At 45.0% G+C, this 15016-nt stretch overlaps 1 protein-coding gene across 1 annotated transcript in view; it reads right to left on the bottom strand.

The window, feature by feature from the left end:
* The window catches only part of TENM4 (teneurin transmembrane protein 4), a 660554-nt gene that overhangs the window by 97606 nt on the left and 547932 nt on the right, over positions 1-15016 (bottom strand). The window contains 1 exon segment of the mRNA XM_087821630.1: positions 354-500. Coding sequence (XP_087677756.1) covers positions 354-500 — 147 coding nt within the window.

Below are 15016 nucleotides of genomic sequence, written 5' to 3'. Positions count from 1 at the left end.
ACAGAATTGCACTGCCTCTTCTTGTCCACTTCCAGTGATGGGGAATCTCACAGCCTTATAGGGTAACTCATTCCACTATTGAATTGTTAGATAATTCTTCCTTCCATATGCCTTCTCCTCTACACTTGCTTTCAGATGGCATTTAATTTCATTTACTTTCTTTTAATTCAAATGGAACAACTAGTGATGTGCACTCATTCCTGGCCATATATACAGTTTTATGCCTGCCTTGCAGGCCTCCTTGACTGGCCAGCTGGTGTACTGGTGGCCCATTAACTCAATAAAGCCCACCCTCCACCCTGAGTCACCCCCACCCCAGAGCTGCGTGGGGCTCATAGGTACCACAGCCCTACCTCCATCGTTGTCCTTGCTGTCACCACAGGCGGTTTCCATGGATGTGTCGCAGCCAGCTCCTCTCCAGCCCAGCTGGCAGACGCAGTGCCACCCATTCAGGTCCAAGGTGCATCTGCCATTGCCATTGCACAACCCAGGGCAACCCTCTGCAAGCAAAGCACACAGAATTGAGGTCTGACTGTCCACGGCCAAGTGCAGCCACACACACTCACACTCCACCTGCCGACTTACTAAATGCTTTCACATCCACCTGCACATCGGTGCCTGCAGCACCAGCGAGGCCGGGAGCATTAGGAACTGCCACTTCACGGAGAGGCAGCCCAGGCTCAGAGGTGGAGAACTTGCTAAGGCAAGCTCAGGAGGTGGCATAGTCAGGTGGTGGCACGGTCAGTAAATAGCAGGGACAGGTCTGAAACCCACATCTTCTGCCTCTAAAACTCCCTCTTTCAAAAGTGATCGGGATTCTAGAGCGGGAGTCAGTGGACCTAGGCCTGTTGGCATCTGGCCAGTGGAGCTTTCTGCCTGATCCTCGCCTCTCGTTCACTTTTGCTTCTCCTGTCTCTGGAAGCTGTTTGGGACAAAGAAATCATCTCCCTGTTTACTCGTCATATCCCCTCAGAACCTCTGGGTCTCATTCTAAAGGCTGCACCTTTTTTCAGCTCTTGTCACAAGGTCAACTGTATCAGACCTTAGGCTTTTCATTTATTTTGTCCTGTTTTCTCCTAAACAACTGTCTTTGCTCTGAGGAAGAGTCCTTGGGTCTTTTTCTTCCCATCTCATCTGCAGCCACTAAGAAGGGATATACACCCAGAGGAGCCTGGTGACTGACGTGAGAGAGGTGACCAGGGCTGTCTGCAACAGCAAATGCAGAGACGGGCAGCCGGCCCTCCCCACCTTTGTTCATCTGGACATCTGTTTGCCTGTCTGTCGTTTATGAAGCACCTTCCCTGGGCTAGCACTGGAGGTACAGAGATTAGTAGGACCTAGTTCTTACTCTCGAGAAGCATGCAGCTTATCAAAGGAGACAGATTTGTATAAGCAAAATATTTCACTGCTAAGTGCCCTGAGGGAGATGTAGAGAATGTGGTGGGGACCTAACGCAGGGGCGGCCATCTGTCTGAGGGCTGCGGGTGATTTCATCAAGAAGGGTCAGGAGATATTTAGGCTCTGCCTTGGTTCTGCTTTGACTTATCACAGGGTGGGGAGTTTTCATTACTATTCAAATAGATTTACAGGTTTCTGATGACCACCTTTTCAAACCCCTCTCTCTGATCATGTGGGCTCAGAAGTCTATGTCTGAGAATCTGCTAAGTTACATGGTTCGCCTCAGTTTCGATTTTGCCACTTGTTTTCATTCAAGTCCCCATTTTAATAAACCTGCCAACCCCTTTCTCAGAGGAGCTATCAAAAAACCACCTCTCATTGGCACGCCTTCTGGGTCTTCTCTCTGCCTCTGCTCAGTCTCAGGGAAAGGAATGATGGGAAAGCGGTCATCTATAAAACTTAATTTAGCATTATGAGCAGCAAACAGCTACAAGTATGGCTACAAACAAAATTTTCTGCCGTCAAATAGCTGAAACTCAACCCATTATTCTTAAATGGGACAAATGTGAATGCAGCTGTCCAGTATAAGACGTAGGCCAAGGTAGGGACTCACTAAATGGTCAATCAATTAGAATAGAAAACTTCAGTGTTTCAAGGACTTTTGATAGTTGACCGCTATTACAAAGGAAAAGACAAGAACATGCTCATTCATATGCAGTGTTCAACACAGCAACCAATCAATCAACCTGGCCACTGTGTTTTCTGTTCAAAGGATTAACATTTATTGAGTGTGTACGCCAGGCCTAGGAGGGATTCCCCCAGAAGTTTAGAAACAAGTATAGGCTATGTGGTCTTTGCACAGCAGAAGCCTGTTGGGAAAGGGGATCGAGAAAGCAGCTGTGAAAGCGCAGGAGCAGTGCTGTGACGTGCAGGCGACCACCCAGGCATTCTAACTCTGTAGCCAACATCAGACACCCCTCCTGATCTGAACAATTACAGACTCCTTCATTCCCCAATTAGTCCCATTCAAATTTGTGTCCAGCCAGCTGGGACTCCCCATCAATTAAGCCTCATTTGTATTTGAAATCAATCTTGGAGGAAACAGGTCCAAATGTTAAGAATGGTAGTAGATTGCTTTCTCTCGCTCTTAGATGTAGCCCCTTTTAAGGTGTAAAAACCTCTCTTGTGCAATAGCACAAGCTTGGGAACCATATCAAAGACTGGCTCTGCCACTCACTGGCTGTATGACCTAGTCGACTTACAAAATGGGGTTGTTGGGAGGATTAAATAGATAATTATGCATGATAAACAGAGCCTGACTTACAGCCTGAACACAATATTTGAATCTTCTGTTCACCATTACCTTCTATCTTGAGTAACATGCTGTACCCATAACCTCACGTAGGGCTCAGAGAAAGGCAAAATAGAAAACTGAGGCCATTATCTAGATCAGAGTCAGCAAACTTGTTCTATAAAGTTCCAGATAATAAATATTTTAGTCATGTAAGCCATAACATCTCTGTTGCAATTACCCAACTCTGCCATTGTAGCTTGAAAGCAGCCACATACAATTTATAAATGAATGAGCATGGCTGGGTTCCAATAAAACTTTATTTACAAAACAGGTGACAAGCCAGATTTGGTCTGTGGGCTGCAGTTTGCCAACCCCTGATTTAGATGCTTCAGAATAGTAATGACAATGACAGTTGTCATACACTCAAGGTCCATGCCACTGTGCTACACACTTTAGAGATATTATTTCTAAACTAAATAACTTTTTGTTATGTTTTTTCAGATCCTGAATTTCTAGGGCAGTTCCAATTTCACAATATTTAATCCTAATTTTTAAAAAAAATACGTGTTGGAATAGAGTGTGGACTTTGGAGCTGGACAGACCTCAGTTCAAATCCCAGCACCATCGTTTTACTTACTACATGTGGGATGACTGGAAAATTATTTAACTCTCTGGGCCTCAGTTTTCTTATCTGTAAAATGGAGGTAGCACCTAATTCAAAGAGTTATTCAAAGATTATTTCATTAATCTTTATTGAGAAGATTAATGAAATAATGGATGTCAACTATTTAGCACAGTGGTTAACATAAGTAGGTATTCAATAAACAATAGCTGCCATTATTATTATTACTGGATTTGTTTTAATGTTGTATAACTGCACTAAGAAATTCACACACCAGAAAATAACCTTTTGCCAGTTCAAATTGTGTCAAAATTTGGGTCAAAAGCTATGGTACTCATAAATGCAAAGTCTGCCAGAGACTTCACATAAGCCCAGTGACATGGGGATCCACATGCAGCTGGGTGGGAGGCAGTGAGATGGGTTCAGGGCCATGTGTCCCAGCCCAGGGCCACCATTTTAAGCTCTCCTAGCACCCTGTCCTTTTCCCTGACAGCAACTATCCCAAGTATACTTAAATTACTAATTTTTCAATTAGTTTATTGTCTTACTACCTTCATTAGAAGGTAAACCACATAAAGGCGACTTTGGGCCTAATTCATGCCTTGCAGACCTTCAATATATATTTGTTGAAATGAATCAATGAGTGGAACAGGAGACCTAGGTTCTGGTACCTCCTGCTTAACTTGTGGGATTTTGGGAAAGTTACTTTTCCTCTTTTGGCCTCAATTTCTTCATCTATAAAAAGAGAGTTTGAATGAAATTATCTGTTAGTTCCTTCCAGTGTAACCAACCCAGTGAAAAGGTTGAAGCAATGTTGATTTTGATGATTTTGTTATTAACGTCGTCAAACTTTACTCAACACCCACTGGATGCCAGGGCTGTGTCAATTCTAGGGTATACAGAGATGAGATATATCCCTTTACCTCAAGAATTTTATATTCTACTTACCCTACTTTGTTCTAGGAAGGACTTAAAGTGGGTTTTCTATCTCAAACAATACTTCTCAGTGTGAATTTTGTGGAATGCCAGTTCTATGAGGTCATCAAAAACAAGCTTCTGCGATCAAATAGGTTTGGGAAACATGCATCCTATTGTCTTATCCTTGAAAGTCACACTAATATTAATATAGTAAAGGCTCTGAAAGTCTTATATAAAGAAACCTGCTTATTAGATTATGAGGACATTTTCCAATTTGACCTCAGAACTCTCCCCCACGTAACCATGTTCAGAAATGTGGAACGCCTCATTCCTTTTTGGGAAGCCCTGCTCTAGTGGGCTTGTCTTAGCCCTCAGTGCCTCATGCACGCATCCTGTGCTGCTCTGAAACCGCCCGGGGGAGCAGGTGCTCTCTAGGAGGGAAAGCCCTACATGTGAAATCATGGGAACATTTTATCCATAATCAGTTTCTTTAAATGGACCAAGTGATGCCCTGAGGGTCTGCACTGCCCTATCAGTTTCAGGGTTTCAGAGGGACCTTGAGTTCCTGCGGGTTGTATGAGGTTTGCTCTCACCCAGCAATTGGCTTCTGGGATAATCACACCCCCATTAGCCAGTAGGAGGAAGCTTCCTCTGGGGTGACGTGCTGACTTTCTTAAAGCAATATGCCCATCCTTACCCAGTCCTGAAGCTCATTAATTCCACAAGCCCCGAAACTCATCAATAATTCAGAGAGCCCAAGTGACATTAACAGTTCCCTCTGGAAGGACTCACAGCAGGCATTTGCTGGAGCCAAAATAATGTAATTTTAAGGTTTCGAGAAGGGCTAAGCTTTTCAAAAGAAATGATGCCCTTTAAATGACAAGGGACCACTTTATCTTCAACCTTCTGCTTAAGCCTATGAAGACGCCCCCCTTGAAGCTAGCATCAGGTATGACTAGAAGACTTTCAGAGTCCTTGAAATTATTATTTTTTTTTAGTTAAGGGGCTATGCAACACACCCACAAATAATATATCAAAATGTCCCATTTCTTTCTGGTTCTCTTTCTGGTCCTCTGGTACTTTTTCATCCCTACAGTCACTTCCCTTAGACAAGGTCACTATCATCTCCTACCTAGACTTGGCCTCCTTGGCCTCAAATGTTCCCCCTCAACTCTTTTACAACATAGGCTAGATGGAGCCTTTCAAATCACAGATATCATCAACTCATCATCCTGGTTTAAAAACCTTCAGTGGCTTTCTCATATGCTTAGTAAAAGTTCACAATCTTGGTCTACAAGACCCTGCCTAAACTTGGCAGATCTCCTTGCTAAGTGCCCCCTGGACTTCTGCTATCATAACTCTCATCACACTCTGTCTGAATTGTCTTATCAGTGTCTTCCGTGCTAGGCGGTGGGCAATCCTAGAGAAGGGACTATTTCTGTTATATGGCTCCACATTTCCTGGCACTTAGGAGCGTGATATATCTGTTGAGTGAATGCTGTATCTTTAGTCTCCAACAATACCGTTGGAAAGCACTGAATTTGACAGTCCTGAGCTTGCATTGTATAGGTCTCTGAATTCTTGTTTTAGAATTAGTACCCATTATACCAGAAAGCCAGCCAGATGGGGGCTTGTTCTGGACCTAGATTTGCCAAGAGACATTTGTGTTTTAGAGCAACTTATGATTCACTGACTCATGAATGTGAAATACTTCACCTAGCCGGAAAAATCCACCAAATAGATGGCAATTCTTAAATTTAATCTATTCTGACGATTCCTCTAATGATTATTGGTGGAATTCCTATAGAGACTCGCAGGTACTACTCTCTTGCTGGGAAGATTTTATTTGCAGTTGAAGACCTATATGTGAAATGTGAGGAACCTAGCTTCTCAACACCAGGCATCCATCTGACGGGCCCTAGTAACACCTTTGCTGTCTTTGGCAAAGACATTCTAGTTGAAAAGCGTATTTATGTTTCCCCAAAACCCTTTCCAAGTTTTTAAACAGAAGTTGCTATCTCGTATGAAAAGCTAATTTCACCTTTTCTTTACAATTTCAAAAATTAGTCTGGCTAATGAAGTCCTCCCAATGACGGGTCAGACTAAGCACGTGATGGCAGAAGAGCGCAGCTAACGTGTGTTGAGCATGGTTCCTGCCCATGTGCTAAGCGCTTTACGTTCATTACTTCCCTTGATATTATGCAACTCTATGAGGTGGGCCCTGCTATAATCGTCTTTTATAAAGACTCTGAAGTGAAGGGAGGTTATTGCCCAAGGTCACCTAGTTCATTAAGTGTCGGACTTGGGATTTAGCTCAGGCAGCCTGACTCCAGTGCATGAGCCCTTAACCACTGAGCTCATATTTTGTGCCGGCTGCTGGGCTAGGACTTATGGATAAAAAGACAGGGTGTGGTCTTTCTCCTTGAGGAGCTCGGCATCTTATAGGAGCACACATATCTGATCATCCTGACGCTTACTCTTAGAGCAATGAGGCCTATTTGGAAAACTAGGCACTACCTACTTAATGTAAATGTTTAAAACAGAAGGAATAACTTTGCCTGTAGGGAACACTCTTCAAAGAGAAGACTTACCAAAGTCAGGCCTCTGAAAAGGAAAAACAAGAGAAAACAAAAGAGCTTCCATTCCCTGAGGTCAGGGGTCTGTTTCGTCCCTCTGTCCAGAGCCTGGCACAGTAGCTAGTACAGTGGTGCTTCACATGTGATTGTTGGATAAATGAACACAGCAGTGACAGAATGCAGCTCTGCAGATTTCTTAGCTTGCTCTGGGGTCTCTTCTTCTCTCAGGTCACCCACCCTGGTTCCCACTGCTGTAAATCTAGTGGGCCAAGGGCCGTGAGGGATGGGCAAGGTGACATGAGATGGGGTAGAAAGGATGAGGAGTGTATGTGTGTATGGGGAGGGAGGGAAGGACAAGAGCACAATGGTAATGTCACAGACAGATTGAGTCCTTTTGGGGGAACAATGACACTTTGGGTATATCAATCACCTTGTGGCCAAAAACCTGCCCTCTGGGCAGTGTATGCTGTGACAAAGCTGGGGATGTGGCAGTATCTGGACGCTGTGCTTATGGGATGTATATACATTTTTTATATACGCATCTCTTCTTTATGCTTATACACAAACACACACACAAAGACAACAGGAAAATAGAGGAAGGAAGACCATACCTTTAACTACCCTATCCAGATAGTGCGCTTGGGAAATAAAAGACAGGACGTTTAAGGTAGGATCAAGTAAGTGCAATGCTGCCTGCCACATAACCGTGCCAGCCGCTAAGGAGACAAAGGGGGTGCCCCTCATGGTGGGGACAGACCTGCCATGGTGGGGAAAATAAAACCAAAGACAGGGTAACATGGGAGGGGAGGAGGGGGAGCAAGCACATTCTCCAGGAAGGGCCAAAAGGAACTTCAAACCACATATGATCAGATAAACAAGAGGACAAATGGGTAAGGAAACGGGAGAAAACGCAGGATGGGAAGCTGCAGAAGTGGCCACACTCCTGTCCTGCCAGGTTTGCTCAGCTTTCTGGAAAACCAGAGCTTCCCTTTGTCAACCCAGAGCAGCAGCCAACTTCCCTCCTGGAGCAGCAGCGGTGTAAGAACCAGTGCACCCTGTCTGTCTGGGCAGAGGGGTCCCCAGGAAGCTCCCATCTAGAGCTATTTGATATTGAAATCATCTTCGATGAGCTCTAGGGACGTGGGTTGAGTCTTTGATCAAATATACCACTAGATTATGTCTGCCAGTTTTGCATTTTCTGCAGACACATGTGCCCACCTAGTTTTGGATGCAGAATGCCTGGTGTTCTAAGTAAGATGCATCTCTCCTTGGTGCATCTTACAAAGACTGCGAGGTGCTGGGCAATGGATGTCACTGTGAAAAATTAAGAAAAAGAAAAGAAAACCCACCAGTTCTCAATGCTTTAACTTAAAAGATAGAATGGTGTGTTCTTTCTTTCCCAATGGAGGGGTTGCATCCAAGCACTGAATTACTTGGTAATCTTACTTGTGAGGGTGGGTGTCAAACGTGGCTCTGAAAGAAACCCCACTGTGCATGTATGTGGCTGTGTGTTTAAAGCAGGGTAGGCCTCTTCACTCCCAGAATAAATCAGTAAACCTCCCCCACCTGGGCTGTAGCCATAATAACTGGAGGAGCTCCCCTTTCAACTTCCTCTCTGTCGCTCCCCCACATGTGCTCCCACAGAGGCCAGATAGATGGCCGTCTCCTGAAGGGTCTGACGCCAGGTGGGTCCCCATCCTCAGCTCGATTTCATACATGAATCAAAAGTCCATAAGTAGGACTGGTGGGGCCTTATTTGGAAACCCTAGGGTTCTATAAACTGTAGGGACATTCTTACTCTCTTCATAAAAAAAATATAACTTCTGTTTTTTTCTATCCTCTGGATATGATAGATACTGTTGTTATTCACAATATGTATTTGCCTCAAAAGGCTGGCAGATGAGACGCTCTGTTCTTAGCTTGGGTATCTGAGCGGTCTCTGTTTCAAGATGAAATATGCTCCTGGAGGCTGCACAGCCAAGTGGAAAATTGGGAAGAGGAGATTTTAACTGGGCCCGCATGCTCCCCCTTCATTCTTACAGATGCTGTGGAGTCCACGAGATAATAAGCTGTAACAGGGAAAATGAAGGCGAGTGCTTATTAAGCAGGAGTGAACAAGAAAAGCTGTGGAATGCCAAACAATGGAAACCAGTGTATAACAGCCCAGAAAACATCTCTGGCTACGGAGAAGACTTTCTTGGTTCTTGGTTCATCTGTCACTTTCGTGTCAGTCAAACTCATTCATCTAAATTTGCAAAATGATCTAAAATTTCTCAGACATCACCTCCCAGGACATGCCATCAGACAGCAATAACACGCAGGATCTCCTGGCAGAGTTGTTCTTAGTTTTCAGATCTGCAGAGTTTTGTAGAGGGTCGGAATCACACATTCTTGTAAAAACTCTGAACTCAGCTACAGAAGAGATGGCGCAAGCCCAGATTTCTTTCACAGGGTTGGGAAGGGTGACTAGGCTGAATGAAACACCATCATTGTGATCCAAATGGCCATGCCATCATGCAGCATCCACATTGAGAGAGTTCTCCGATACGAAACACTTTGTTTCCAAACTGAAAGGTGATATCGTGGCTCTGGTGATGAGTACAGATTATCTCCACCCTGTAAAGATAATCTCCTGCAACCCAGGGGCTGACTTCAGAGAGTCCCCTCTCATCTAAAGCTATTTTATTTTTGAGACTGTTTTAGTAATAACGATCTCCATTAAATGCAAACACATTTTTAATACCTTTAACAAATGTTTACTAATTTCTCCAGACTGCAGGCAGGAGCAACATCTAGTAGAAGTGACTGAGGTAGACCCACGTTGCAATCAGTGTTGTGGGTTTCTGGAGACAAGAGTGGACATTCAAAACTTCAAATTCTGACTCCATAAATCATTCCGACTCCTCAAGCCACACTATGAATCCAAAAGCTGATAACAGCCAGTTAATACCAAGTCCAACAGTTTCCTGGGAATGAAATCGTGCTTCATTGTTTCTGGCCATTGCAAATGGAAGTGATAACTGGATCTTTGAAGTCCAACACCATTTAATTATAAAAGGCATATGCAGAAGTCCATATTACTATTGCTTTCATTGCTTGAAAATCTTGGCACATATCCCCTTGAGTATTATTACTTAAAAATTCATCATGACCGTAAAGTACTAACTTTAAGAAAAGACGGCATAATGTCCGTAAGTTTGCATTATGAATGGTGGATTCGGGACGTCACAAAATTCCTTCACCTTTCTCCTCAGAACTTCAGGATGAAGACGACGGCAGTAGAGTCATTTTCCCTCTAAGGCCACGCTCATTCTTTCAATACTGCACAAATGTTCCTTATGCACCTACGTTCCTATCACTCTGCAAGGATCCGGGGATGGCGGTGGAACACAGCTGTTTATGACACCGACTCCGCGCCTTTGGCATGAGCTTGGTCTGTGAGGTCTTAGATGTCTTTAGCATCTCTGTGACCTCCAACATGAAAATTTCTCTCCTTGACTTGCCTGTACCAACAAAAGTTTCTCTGAGGATCATCTCAAGCAGCTTCAGGGGCCCCAGGCAGAGGTTATGGGGAACGTGGCAAGAGGCTTTTCATTCTTACCCCCCAGGAGCTCCGAGCACTTTAATAGCTGTATCATTGGAACCCATTAGGCCAGACTGAATGGGATCATAATGGCAGGCAATGCCCAGGGGGGTTATAATCATCTAAATTTCTTTCAGATGAATGACAAACCATCAAAGAGATGTTCTTGTTAAGATCTTGGATACTTTAATGCTCTTCTTTCTTTGGATGATCAACGAGTAAGTGGCCAATGGCACCGTCCCGAAAGGGACTCACAAGGCCCACTACCTTCCTCCAGTTTCCCATTCCTCCTGCGTGTGGGCTAAAATCTCTCAGAACCACCGATGAATCAAGCTCCTGCTCTCACAACTTGGGGCAGATCCCTGTCCATTTCCCCTTTCCCCTTGTCAGCACCGGTCCTGTCAGGCCACGGGCCGTGCTGTGAGAGAAAGCTCGAGGAGGGTTAAGCACAGGGCCACCACTCAGGCGCCGATGCCTCGCGAGTGACTTGTGAGTTCTCTGTTGAGGACTAATTAGGGAAAAAAAATAACAAAAACAAAAACAAAAGCCCCACTCTGAGAGCTACCACTCGAAAGTGGACAAAGCACTCTAGAAGGTTTGTGGCCTCCCTTCATAACTTCTCTTCATCTGGCTTTGCTCACTCTGGCAATTGCATCACCAGAGTATTATTCTGATCTTTCCTCCCAGAGGAGGGTTTGTTTAAGAATCAAGATTTATATGATTGGACAGCTCTCCTGAAGCCTAGTAAATAATTCTGTATATCTGGCATCTGGAATAATCACAGCTTTGGGGTCAAGGTTGGAATTTTACCAATGTAATCAGAAGCTGGCATTTCCCACATGTGTTTTGAGACTTTATAGACAAGGGGCACTGAAGTGAATAAAATAACTATCAGAGAAGTGATCCAAAATGTTAGTGGTGCTTTCAAAGAAGGAGGAAAAAAACTGAATACCTTCTTAAATTTAACTGTGATTTACAGCTTTCTCTAAAGAAATTGGAGGTCAAGCCCCAGTCTTAAGAGAGCCATAAAATTCCTGGAAAAAACAACCAAAAATATGCTTTTGATGACTCTGTGTTGACCACATACCCATGAAATAGACCCAAATCAACCCATCTTACCTCAGCTTCTGGGCTAGGAAAACTGGGCTCCATATACGCCAGTGATTTTCAACAGGTGAGCCGCAAGAATTCTTAAAACCTGCTGTACCTGACTACTTAGTCAGGGGCACTGACCTCTTTTTTCCTAGATTGTTCAATAAAAAAATGACAACAGCCAACACAACAATAGCCGTCCAGTGTGAATGGATCAAAATCATACCTATTTTTTGTCAGATGGGCAAAAAATATATTTTTTGGTGTGCCGCAGAATTTTAGGAATTCGTTTATGTGTGCCATGAGATGAAAAGGGTTGAAAACTGCTGATATATGCAAGTGGGAGTATTAGTGACAAGTGAGAGCAAAAATGAAATATTCCTTTTTATCTGTAGGTTATTTTTAGGAGCTAGTAATTCAGATTCAGGCTGAGGGGTGTGCAGGCCTGTGGGCACCAGGAGGCCTCCGCCAGCCATCCCATTCTGTGATTCACAGAGGGAGAAACAGAAGCCCCCACTGACCATGTGGTCTGTCTGACCTTCCTTGAAGATGCAAAGAGACAGATAATTCTTAACATAAGGAATTAGAATTCAATGGGAAATATTCTTGCTTTTTGACAGAAAACAAACAAAACCCCCAAAATTGGCTGTTAAAGAGGATGTCACTGTCAAATTCCCTTTTATCCAGAAAACCAACCTCTTTTGAGCAAAAAGCAAGTAGCTTCCCTAAAAGAAAAGATGGACCAAAACCTCCAAAGCAGATATTTGATTCCTATTTTAGTAATCTGCTCTGGGAAATTCGCTGGGGTAAAAAGGCTCTTATGCTGGGGACTTGGCCGTAAGGAGCACAGGCCTTCTGATTCTTTCACGCCAGCTGTGGAAAGCAATCGAGTCCCTCCTTCCCGCTTAGAAAGGGTGGTGGTACATGACTCAACAGGCCCTCCTCTCTTCTGCTTCCACCGCGTGGAGATCTCTGAATCTGTGTCGTGGATACTGGCTCTTTCTTTGGGGTGGGACCTACATATACTCCAGCACATGAGCTAGTGACAGTGTAATGACCTACTACTGTGTAATAATCTGGTAACAAGAGAAAACGTAGCACTTGAATTTCTAACTTTTCTAACACAGGCATTTTTTTTTCTTTTCCTAAGTGACCCTCACAGGGAGCTGAAGCTCCCTGGAAATATAAGAAAGTGCTTCTTGTTACCCTCTGAGTTTAAAAGGGCCCTTCTCCTTCTCGTTTCCATCCCAAAAAGAAAGAGGAGGCACTGCCTCAGTTGCCCTCCTTCGCGTGGCCTGCCCTGCCCTTCCGCCCCTGAGGCGCCCTCCAGCGCGGGGTGTTCTGCTTCTGAGCGGGGTGCAGCCAGCCACAGGCAGGGACCCACGGGGAGCGAGCTGCCATGCGGGGGGATTAGACAGGGACGGGAAATGCTCATCACACAATGAGAGGTAATAGAATTCCCAGCCAGCGTCCTTTCATCTGAGCCACTATGACTAGTCCATTACTCCTTCAATGTCCTGTGACATTTTTCTGGTATTTATGACTGTCAGCCTCCCTCCTGAATCGTGCGCATTTACCTTGATGTATTTCTTATCTGGAGGGGAAGAGGCGTCCGCAATCCCGAGCAGGGATCTGCTCTTGGAGAGCGAGAACGGGGTGAACGGGGGAGGCAGGAAGAAGTGCTTTGACTTCATGGCAGCAAAACAGAAGGGACATTCTTCAGGATGAACAGCCACGAGGCCTAGACGGGGCCTGGCCTGGCCACAGACCCCATCGTGTGTCATCCGTGACTGTGCCGGGGACAACTTCCCTAAGTCCCCTGTCGTCCGACTCAAATGAGGTGCCTTTATCTTATGAGAGTCTGACATCCATGAACTTTTGGGAACTTGATAAGGTGAGTTGAGGACCCTGTAAGCAAGCTAGAAAGACAGAATGTCCTCTTTCTGGGCCCTGATTTTGGTTTTAATAGGGATGGGCCCCCTGTGAGCTGGGGAGGCTGAGAGGTCAGTCTGCCCTTGGTCACAAGGAAAAGAGCAAGCAGAGCTGAAAGAAGGGGGCCCATCAGGAACTTGGGCCACTTCTCTTTAACGTATGTTCAAGACAATCACAGGACAAGATGACAGTGATATAAAGAAGCCTTCCAGAAGCCACACAGTAAGATGTGGGGGCATTTTCTGCTATGGAAAAGTAGGGAGGGCTGCCATCGGCTCTGAGTGGCTGTTAAGAGTTGGCCTGACTCTGAGCACAACTGTACTAAGGAGACAAGTCTTCAGGGGACGATACGTGCTGGATGCCTCTGCAGAAAACCTGGGCTTTGTTCCACAATTGCTGCAGATAGCAGCTGGTGAGCAGCCCCTGCACTATGGCTCAGAAAACTGAGCCTCAAATTCCTGTTTCACTTCTTAAAAGTGAAGTGACCTTCAGCCTCAGGTCTTGGGAAGGGAAGGACTAACATGTGTGCCTTCACAGGTCATTGCTAGGAGTATGAAATAATGCAGTTAAAGCCTTTAGCACAGTGCTTGGCACACTATAGACATTCAAAAATTAGAAGCCATTATTATCAATGGTAATAAGTAGAGGGTATTGTACAGGCATGTATGAACAGAGTGATGTTGTGAGGGTGGGGTGATGGATACACACTAATTTCAGGCTAGAAAACAAAAGGAATGGAGCCTAAAAAAAACCCCACAAAAGATAAGAGGCAGCTCCATTTGCTCAAAATTCCTTCGTCTCCCCAAAGCTTTGGGGCTTGTCTCCCAGTTGCTGTAAGACTCAAGAGGTGACCCTCAGAGCTGGAGAGGCACCCAGAATCCTGCCTTCTCAAGCCATGTGCTCACCATCTGATCACAGACCCTGCCTTTAAAAAAATGCAAGGGGAAGAAGTTAAAACACACATCCACAAACCAGTTGATTCAATAAAGAGCTTTTGGTGAGTGTTCATTCCAGATAATAAACCAAGCAAAATGTCTGGCTGTGTTTAAAATCAACAAAACCAGCGGGAAAGGCAGAAAGAAGGGAATGGAGTGATCGGCTTGTTTTGAAAGCTGCCAACAGTGCTGCTTTAGCAGGGGCCCTGGTGCCGAGGAGCCCCCAAGAGAGGAGAAAGGAGACAAATGCAGACAGGACGGAAGCAGAGGACAGGGGAGGGAGGGGTCCTAGGCTAATGGAATGCAGATGTGGCCTGTGGGAAGCTTTCCCCCGATCCCAGGCCTCTTTGGGAGCGTAGACCTAGGAGGCCAGTGGGTATGGAAGACTCAGAGCCAAAGTCCAACGCCTCCCAACCAGACAGTGAATTTGATAATAATGGCTGTATTGATTGGGCACGTTACTATGTGTCAGCCTGTTCTAAGCTCTTTACATGCATTATTAGTCCCATTTTATAGGTGGAGAAACTGAGGCTCAGAGAAGCATTGGGACTTGCCCACAGCTGCTAATGGAGACTCCTCTGCCTCATTCTTCAACCCCAGCTCCTTAACAAAAACTACACTGCATTTGGCCTGGGAAGGGCTACCTAGCAAGGCACGCTACCAGCT

Source organism: Miniopterus natalensis, chromosome 11 (genome assembly GCF_054644295.1).
Source record: "Miniopterus natalensis isolate mMinNat1 chromosome 11, mMinNat1.hap1, whole genome shotgun sequence".
Classification (NCBI taxonomy): Eukaryota; Metazoa; Chordata; class Mammalia; order Chiroptera; family Miniopteridae; genus Miniopterus; species Miniopterus natalensis.
This window is presented reverse-complemented; position numbering and strand designations above follow the sequence as displayed.